The sequence below is a fragment of the Trypanosoma conorhini genome, assembly GCF_003719485.1.
Source record: "Trypanosoma conorhini strain 025E chromosome Unknown Tco_14.4_contig_00704, whole genome shotgun sequence".
Lineage (NCBI taxonomy): Eukaryota > Euglenozoa > Kinetoplastea > Trypanosomatida > Trypanosomatidae > Trypanosoma > Trypanosoma conorhini.
The window spans coordinates 1-8,745 of NW_021704796.1; the positions used below are offsets into that span (position 1 = coordinate 1).

General features: G+C 57.4%; 5 protein-coding genes across 5 annotated transcripts, besides 4 other annotated features; 1 reads left to right on the forward strand and 4 right to left on the reverse strand.

The window, feature by feature from the left end:
- Positions 1-859: 859 nt before the first annotated feature.
- Positions 860-1,450, reverse strand: Tco025E_08129 (uncharacterized protein; the record flags this gene model as incomplete). The annotated part of the gene is made up of 1 exon (XM_029374985.1): positions 860-1,450. One exon carries the CDS (start codon positions 1,448-1,450, stop codon positions 860-862), a length of 591 nt encoding a protein of 196 aa, XP_029224887.1.
- Positions 1,451-2,239: 789 nt separating this feature from the next.
- Tco025E_08130 (uncharacterized protein) lies at positions 2,240-3,166 on the reverse strand (the record flags this gene model as incomplete). Its single annotated transcript, XM_029374986.1, has 1 exon — positions 2,240-3,166. One exon carries the CDS (start codon positions 3,164-3,166, stop codon positions 2,240-2,242), a length of 927 nt encoding a protein of 308 aa, XP_029224888.1.
- Positions 3,167-3,186: 20 nt separating this feature from the next.
- Positions 3,187-3,211: a microsatellite.
- A 312-nt stretch (positions 3,212-3,523) lies between these two features.
- Positions 3,524-4,036, forward strand: Tco025E_08131 (uncharacterized protein; the record flags this gene model as incomplete). The annotated part of the gene is made up of 1 exon (XM_029374987.1): positions 3,524-4,036. The coding sequence occupies one exon, from the start codon at positions 3,524-3,526 to the stop codon at positions 4,034-4,036; it is 513 nt and encodes a 170-aa protein (XP_029224889.1).
- A 435-nt stretch (positions 4,037-4,471) lies between these two features.
- Positions 4,472-4,503: a sequence feature (A-rich).
- Positions 4,504-4,667: 164 nt separating this feature from the next.
- Positions 4,668-4,702: a sequence feature (A-rich).
- A 334-nt stretch (positions 4,703-5,036) lies between these two features.
- Tco025E_08132 (putative pumilio-repeat, RNA-binding protein) lies at positions 5,037-7,442 on the reverse strand (the record flags this gene model as incomplete). The annotated part of the gene is made up of 1 exon (XM_029374988.1): positions 5,037-7,442. The coding sequence occupies one exon, from the start codon at positions 7,440-7,442 to the stop codon at positions 5,037-5,039; it is 2,406 nt and encodes an 801-aa protein (XP_029224890.1).
- Positions 7,443-7,909: 467 nt separating this feature from the next.
- Tco025E_08133 (putative prefoldin) lies at positions 7,910-8,284 on the reverse strand (the record flags this gene model as incomplete). Its single annotated transcript, XM_029374989.1, has 1 exon — positions 7,910-8,284. One exon carries the CDS (start codon positions 8,282-8,284, stop codon positions 7,910-7,912), a length of 375 nt encoding a protein of 124 aa, XP_029224891.1.
- Positions 8,285-8,431: 147 nt separating this feature from the next.
- Positions 8,432-8,480: a sequence feature (G-rich).
- Positions 8,481-8,745: the final 265 nt, after the last annotated feature.

An 8,745-nucleotide genomic window follows, 5' to 3' on the forward strand; every position in this document is an offset into this window, starting at 1 on the left:
AAACAGTTTAAAATATACCTCGTCCTTACTCACTGGGCCGCTGCTGCGCTGCGCTGGCGGGACTGTTGTGCCGCGCATCCGCCGCAGCAAACCGCAGCCCAACCAAATTCTCCCCCGCCCTCGGGAACTCACAAAGCAGCAAAAAGGAAGGCGCCCAAGAGCCGAGCATTTTCGGTCGCCGCTCCCGCGCAACTACCCGCACGTTGCGTCCACCCTCTCGGCTTGACAGCTCCTGCGGCGCCCACATTGCTAAGCCCTTTTTGCCAGGGGACGCGACGCCGGGTCCACCCGCAATACGCAGTGCCTTGCCCGTCGTCCCGTTGGCGGCCGCAGCCCCGGGCGAGCACCTCTCTTTTCCGCCGCGTCGTAGATAACAAACCCTCTCTCTTCAGGGTCTCGAGTCAAACGATCCACAGCTTTTACTTGACCTCCTCCGCGGCGTCGCATTTTGCCACCGTCTTCTCTTCCCTGTCAAACACGTACGCCAACTCGCCTCCAAGACAGTAGACAACATAGCGAATTGGGTGGTGTTTGTAGTGCAGCAGACGGTAGAGGAGGTAGGGGCCGGCATCCGCCCACCGCCCGAGCCCGTGCGTCCCAAGCAGGAAGTGTGGCTCCACGTCAGGCAGCCCGTGATCTTCAGCGCGGAACACACATCGTGCATGCCATTATTGTACGATGCGCCACACCCGCCCCACCTCGAAGTTAACGTAGCAGTCGATGGTGACTGTTCCCTCCCGCAGCGAGTGCGGCCAGCCCTGCTTGGAGGTGAGTACCATCAGCGTGGGGCGCGATGGGCGCAACCGGTCCGCCCCGCCACTATCCAGCCCAAAAGCACCGTAAGCATCTTGTCCTCCCACTACTTTGCTGGCGCCTTCACCTCCATTCGCATCTCCGCTTCATCCTCCCCTTCGCCCTCGGGAAACCCCAAGACGTGACTCCACCTCGCGCTGAGCACCGAGTCGTAGAAACCCTCCGGAATCGGTAGTCTCACCCTTTTCTTTTTCTGCTTTGCCCCTTCGTTTTCTTCCCGACCTGCCGCTTCTGCCTCCGCCACCTCAAGGGCTGCTCTGAGTTTTTTCGACGCCGTTCTAGAGACGCCATACAGCCACGAGGAAACACCCCTCAGGTCTCGGGGCGTGGCCGCCGCTTTCTTCACAAGCCTGCGCAACTCTTCACGGAGAGCGCACGCCTGGCACGCCGGCAAGTTGGCAATGCTCTCGCGGAGCTCCGTGTCCGTGACGCGCTCGCCTGGGCTCCGCGCAAACACCCCCATCGGAACATCGTCGTCGTCGTCGTCCACGGCGCTATTGTCGCCAACGTACTCCCGAAGGAAGTCGTTCGGCAGCATCTCACTGACCGGGTCTTCCCCCTCCATCAGCGCTTCCTCCAGCGTACTCTCAAGGGCCCATTTTGGCCGCTGCGTCGCGCTACGGATTCGCGTTGCCATCAGGCCCCGCTCTCCCCCCGCCGCCGTCCCCGCAGCGCATGAGTGGCGAGACGTTCCCTCTTCTTACCAGCACGCGCCCGCGTTCGCTTTTCGGGCATTGCCGCCCTTATTTTGTTTTCCTTCGTTGTAGTTGTTCTTGGCGTGAGCTGCAGCTGAGCACCAACCACCAGCCAAAAGGAGAATGAGGGGGAGAGACAAAAAACAGATACGCGACCCCACGCAGCCACACAACAAGAGAGAGAGGAGGAGGGGCGGGCCCGCACGTTGTGACACACACGGGCTGTGGAACGACTGCGGGCACCCAAACCACACAAACACAAACGCAAGCAGAGAAATTCCAAAAAGCAAAACAAAACCCCGTGAAGTGAAGCCGAAGCGTGGGGGCGCGTCCACCGAGCAGTGGGGACGCGCAGTAACAAATGGGACGACCAGCACACACTCATTCACTCTCTGTTCCCGCACAGCCCAGTCCAGTCCAGGAAGAGAGAGGAGGAGGAGGTCGCCCACTCAAAGCAATGGAAACAAACAAACAATAAAAAGGATAAAAACAGTTACGGTGCTGTACCCATGCGGCCAAGCAGGACGGCAGCGGGTCGTCAGGTGCAAAAGAAAAAAAACCGACGAGCCTGCATGAGTGGAGTTGTGTGTATAGTTATGAGCACATTACGTGTCTGCCTCATGGGGTGCGGCGAGGGCGAGAGAGTCCGTGCAGGGGGACACACAGAAATAGAGGAAGAAGGACGAGCTGTGTGCATGCACGGCCCTCCCCCGCACCCCGCACTCAGTCCCTCACGCGGCCAGCATCGCAGCGGCAGCCGCACACGCAAGCAGAAGAAGCAGCGCAAGGGGGGAGGCGGAATGCGAGGCCGCGGTGCTGCTGCCGTCACTGTCGCTGGGCGCCGGCTTCGTTGCATTACTAGTGGCATTGGAGGCCGGCGGTGCTGTTCCCTTCGCACTGCTTGGCGGTGCACCAGGGGCATTGCCACGTTGGTGTCCCTCGTCTTGTTGCTCCGCGCCCACAGGCGATGGGGTGTTCCCGGCATCCCCCACCGTCTGCTCCCCAGCACGGCCGCTGGCAGCGGCAGCGCCGTCACTGGGCGTGGAGGGAGACGGTGAAGTGGCCTCTGCCTGAGTTGCAGCTGCTGCTTTCTGCGTGGCATCTGCAGCGTCCACGGCCCCTTTGCCTTCATCTTCAGATTCCCCCTTTTCTTCCTGCGGCGAAGCAATGCCCGATTTCTCACGCTGTTCGTTTTCCCTCGTTCCTTCAGTCACCTCTGTCGCCTGTTCGCCTTCGCCTTGCGTCTCGGTTTGTGCAGGCGCAGGTGACTTTCCTGCTGCGCTGCTGCTGCTCGTCACTTCACCAGCGGTATTGCCAGGGATCGGTGCCGATGCCACTTTTCCTCCCACAGTACCGCTGGTAATTCCGCCAGCCTGCCCTTTTTCACCGACAGCCGTGGAAACACCGTCACCTGCACCCGCCTGCCCACCGGTGCCGGTACTGCCCGCAGTTGCAGTGAGTTTTTTTTTCATTTCCGCCACAAAAGCCTGGCTATGGTTACAGTACTTATCCAAAAGCTCTTCTTCACTTTTATTGGGGAAATACGCCTTATAATAATCCCAGTTGTTCTCCGTGCAGAATTGTTCCCACGCCCGGCCCCCGCCGGCGGCGCAGCACAGCGCGCAGAGGGCGCACACCAACAGCGCACGGCCAGCCATCGCCACTCCTCCCACCGCAGCACACACAGACACAGACACACGCACGGAGAGTCTAGCGAGGAGCAGAAATAGAGAGAAAGAGGAGGAAAAAAGGTGAGAGAGGCACAAATACACACACTTCAACAGCCCTCGGAGTGGGTGCATTCAACCAACACACACGCAGAAACAGAGGAAGAAGGAAATGGTCGAGGCACTGCCGGCCCGTTAAGGGAAAAAGAAGCAGCAACGGCAGAAGAGGGCTTTGTGTACTTTCCTCCGCATCTGCCTTCACGAGAGCCCGCAGCGGCAAACGGCACACCGCAGCGAGGCCCAAGGGCCACTTCCCTCCCGCCACACACACACACACAATCGGACAAAATGGACGTGCCGGCGGCTCCCACCCCGCCCCTCCCGCGTCCCCACGCAGCGCCCACGTCGTTTGCTCCCAGATCGCGCGAACTCATCCCCCCCCCCGTGGGAGTGTCGCCGGACACCACGCAGCCCCACGCGGCACTCGTCAACGGCGACACGCCTTGCCGCTCTGTGCGTATCGCTGTTGGACATCTTTGCCAAGGCTCCCCGCCTCACGGCTGGTTCTACAGGTTTTTGGGGATGCAACCCAAATTCTCGCACAACACGTCGCGCTGTGGTGCCCGACTCAGCCGCATCTGCAGCGTCGTGTTTGGGCTGGTGGCGGAGCCTTCTGTTTTTCCTTCGCCTTCTGTATTGCCTGGTAAACAGGTCCAACCCGTTGCCGCGGCTCTCCAACGGCATCCAGGGGGCCTTCGACCCGCAAGTTCGGAGGCCTCTTCGCCGCCTGGAGGTTTTGGTGTGGGTGGCGGTGCCTTGTTGTCCGCCGCCGCGACTTTCGCAATCACCGCTTTCGCTTGAGGAGCAGAAGCCCAAGTAGCAGACAGCTCTCCCACGCTGCCGAATTGGCAAGAGCCGGAATAACTGGTTTGTGTGTGTCTGGAGAGAGCAACAACGGTGAAAAGACCCACCGGGGAACTCATTTACGCCGTGCCGCCGCGCATGAGGCTGTGCCTGTCGCACCGGGCGGGGGGAAGGGCCATCCCCGCCGCCGCTGGGGCATGCAGGAGGGAGAAACGCAGCAACAAAAACGTGGGAGAGCGGGACATCAAACCAAACGTGCGGGCCGGGAGAGGGAGAGAGAAAAGGAAGAGAATGCAGGCCCAGCGCTGGCTGCTGCCCAATGCGTCGTCGCGGAAACGCCTGCCGCAGAAGACAACAACAAAAACAAGACGAAAAAAGCGTCGAAAGTTTTCGGCGCACAAAAACAAAGAAATTGGAAACGACTACGACACCAAAAGAAAAAAAGACAAGACACAAAAAAAAAATCACTTCCCGATGAACGTTTTATACATATAAATGCTTTCCCTCCTCCTGCACAAATAAAGAAGTACACTTCGTGCTGGGAAGAGAGTGAGAGAGAAGGCAGCGCCTCGTCGTCCTCCCCAGCCACACGCACCCACGCGGCAACTGTAAATGCAACCAGCAAATCAAAAACGCAAAAAAAAAAAGCAAATAAAAAGAAAAGGATGGGGGGAGTGAGTGTGGGGGCAATGGGAGCTGAAGAAGAAAGAGAGCAGCCCCGAAGCGCTCCGCTTCCACCGCGTCATTCCTCCCTCCCTGCCCCTGTCCAATTGCAGACTCACGCAGCCGCCAAAACAACAACAACAACGACCCCGAAGATAACTACACTACGATACACGTCACATTTTGCACTACACCTATTCTTACTACACCTGCGGCCGGTAATCTCGGTTGCTCTTCTTACGCTGTTGTTATTTTGCTTCCCTCATCCTTCTGTCGTCGTTTTTTTTTCCTTCTCAGTTTCTTCTCGGCCTTCTTCTTCGTGTTTTTGGCTTCCTCACCCATCCCATTGGGATCGACAATACGTCATCAGCGTAACCAGCAACGCATCCGCGCCCGGACACAACGAAATTTCAGCAACGACGCCCCCCTTGGCAACTGACTGCGTGGAGGGGACGTTAATCCTGACTTCCGCCGCCAGCTCCATTCCATTGTTCGTCTGCCTGGGAACGCTGCTCCCAAGACTGCCCCCGCTTCTCCGCTGCGAGCGCCACACGGCATACGTCTCAACTGAATAGTTCCGACTGCTTCTAGGCATTTGGAAGGACGGGACCGCCTCGAAGACGCCACTCGCCGAAGAGATTACCACAACGTCCTTTGCCTCCGTACCGGTAAACCCATTTACGGTGGAAAGGTTCGACACCGTACCCATTCTCGCGCCAGCGCCCGTGCGTCGCACAGGGTCTATTCGATGCATCACGTACTCTACATCCTCCGACTTATTTTTTTTGCTGGCGCCATCCCAGGCCAGCGTTAATTCAGAATTTCGGTCAAGAAAGCAGGAGGCAAACTTGCGACCCGACGCCGTGCACAGGTAGAGCGTGCTACTGAATGGGACCCAACTCCCTTTTATCTGTGCAATGAGGGTGCGTCGATCGCCGTAGAACACCAATGTTTCAACGGAGCCGCAGCTCTCGCCCGAAAAATATAAAATGATGTTCTTCGGATCGGCGGCGTCGGTGACCTGAAACAGTTCACGGTTCTGCTCTCGCCCGTCAAAGAGGCAGGTCCAATTCACCGGCTCCTTGTCATGCACAATCCAGGGTGAACTGGTGCGATCGCTCCAGAGACAGTAGTCGGGGTAGTAGCAGCGACCGGTTCCGAAAAACATGGGTGGCGGAAGGTTGTTGATTAACTCGCGGTACCGCTGGTTGACAACGCTCATCTTCTTTAGCACGCTAGGGCCCGCGAACTCCAGGGCAGGGAGAAGCTCCACGGACCGCAGGCGAACGGCGAGAATTTCGGTCGCAGTAAACATCAACACGCGACTGTCGCTACGCGTTTCACCCGACAGCTTCAGCTGGCGGCCAGAGGGTAGTGGCGCGACCTCCGTCCGGAGCCAATCGTCGCGGTTTGGCACGCCGAACCCAACGAACTCCCTCACCGGGGTGGCCAGGGGCGAGGTGCCGGCTGCGCTGCTGTTGGGTTCTCTCAGGCCAACGCCGGGCGCTGGAGAACGCCGCTCCAAGGCAACTTGCACGCCACAATTCTTTGACCCCGTAAAGGAGGTTTCAAAGCAGAAAAAGCAACACACACCGTTGTCCGCCACCTCGTAGCAGACGGAGCACACAAAACCCCCCCAACCTCCTCGCGGCTGAAGGAGCGCGACCCCACAGTGTCCAGGAGGGATGGTCTCTGGAAACTGCATACCATTTCTAAAGGCCGCATCAGGGGAGGCGCAGCCTATCAGCCGTAGCTTTCGAGAGCTCGTATTTTCTATGCATACCGCGGCACCCCATCGAACCGAACTCATTTGATGCTGTAAAAACTGCAGTGCCGTTTGCAGGAATCCATTCGGCAGTATATGCGAAGTATTCATGCTATGCAGCGCTCGTGCCTCTTTAGCCAGTTGTCTCCAATAGACCAACTGAGTAAGAAGAGGGTTTGCGCCTTCAGCAGACGTGGAAGTAACTAAGGCGCGTTGCGACGCAGATACTGCAGCCATACCATTGTTTTCCTCTTCGTGCAACAGTGCACTATGCGCTTTTTGCTCTTCCTGCTCCATCGCACGGCGATTCAGCTTTAAGCGTTCAACATCCTTCATGTGGTATCCGCGCTGGGCCCAGAAGTTTTCGTCGGTAACCTCCTCCACGTACGAGTTTCCATGTGAGAATGGCAACGAGGAAAGAAGGTATTCCGCCTTGTCAAAGGCAGCCAGCGAAGCGCCGAGGTGAAAAAGACGCAGGTACTCCCGCCCCATCACAAAGTAGGCTTCTGGACAACGTTCGTGAGAAATTTGAGCGGCGGCTTGTGCATCTTCTATGGCTTTATCGTGCTGCCTTAGCAGCGAGTACGCGTCTGCACGCAGGAGCAGCATTCGAAGCTTCTGAGTACGATTAAAAATTGCCCGCGGCTGTGGTGCTAACCGCACAACCTTGCCGCCCTCTGCCACCGACAGCATAGTGCTCCTACTGGAGGCCGTGGACTCGGCAAAGGACCCAGCAGAGGTGTCGCCCGCGATGACGTCGTTGCTGTGGCCGTGACCCCCTGGCACAAGGTCAGGTTGATCCAGAGCGAACCTCCACGCGTTCCGTCGCTGCGGCCCACTCTCGTCGACGTCCTTCTCACAGAATTGTAGACCTTCCGTGAGAAGGCGCAAAGCTGCATAGTAATTCGAATGTTTGCGTATTTCGTCGTCGGCGCGGCGAATCAACTCATGCATCGGGCCGGGCGGACGCTCCATCGTGACGGCACTAACACGCCTCGCGGAGACCAGCGATGTTCCCACTTCGCCAAATCACTCACGCCAAGGGAGGCGGCAAAAAATAAACAAAATGAAAACAACAGCAGCCAAAAGAAAACAAAGAATATGACTCACAGGGGGCATTGGGGGAAGCCCACTCGCGCTTAAGAAAATTGATTAGTTGGCAACCACAAAAAAAAAAAAAGAGCAGCCCAAAATAGGCCGCAGCTACGCACACACACAGGGGGTGGGAGAAAGACGGCACCAGAAGAAAGGAGAAGGGGCCCACGATATCCGCTCCTCTTTCCTTCTGTTTTGTTTGACTGTTGTTGTTGTTTTCTTTTTTCCTCCTGCGCAAGGCACTCCTGCGGAGCCAAGTGCGCTGCCTTCCTTGATCTAGTCCCTCTTGCTCTTGCTCTCTCTCTCTGGGTGTGGTTTTTTTTTCGTTTCTCGTTGCATTTCAGTTGTTATTCATCCTCCAAGTAAACCTGGTTGCCAAGGGAGGCATAAAGGGATGCCTTTAATTCGCCCAACGCTACCTGGACGGACTTCAGCTCCGTCTCCGCCTCCGCCTGCTCCGTCTGCAGCCGCTGCTGGTCCTTTTCCAGCCACTGCTCCGCCTCGTCGTTCTCCGTCTCCATGAAGGTCTCGCCAAAGAGGTACATGGCGTTGTCGGTGATCATCAGTTCGTCCGCGGCGTCGCTGAGCCGCACCATCTCCTCCTTGCGCCTAGCGATGCCGGCCACCAGCTCACGGCGCCGACGATGCAGCCGCGCAAAAAGGCAGATGCGGCGTTGGTCGTCCTGCGTGACCTCCACCTCTTTTCCCTTGAGAATAGACATGGCTCCTCCCCAATCACCCCAGTCCCCGCTCAGTCTGTGGTTAGTGCCTCTCTGTTTTTTTCTTTTGTTTTCCTTTTTTCTGCCGTCTTCGCTGGCTGGGCCTGACGCGACGCCTTTCCTCCTCTTTCAATGTGAGCCAAACGCAAGAGGAGAGGGGGAGGGAAGGAGAGAGAGGAAATAAGGGAAGAGAAGGGAAAATAGCCATTCAAAGCAAACAACAGTCCACGGGGCTGTAACCCCCCTCCGGCTTTTCAAGCAGATATACGCGTCTACTACTTAAGCACACTCACGCGCACTCACTCGCCCCCTCACTTCTCACTCCCCTCCACAATTCCCGAACACATACTGTGTTGAATCAACGCTTACTCCTCCCTCCAGGCGGCTTGTAGCTGAGTGGTGGAAAGTACGACAGAAGACGCGGTAAAAACAGAAGCAAAAAAAAAGAAACTAGTTTTCTTTCG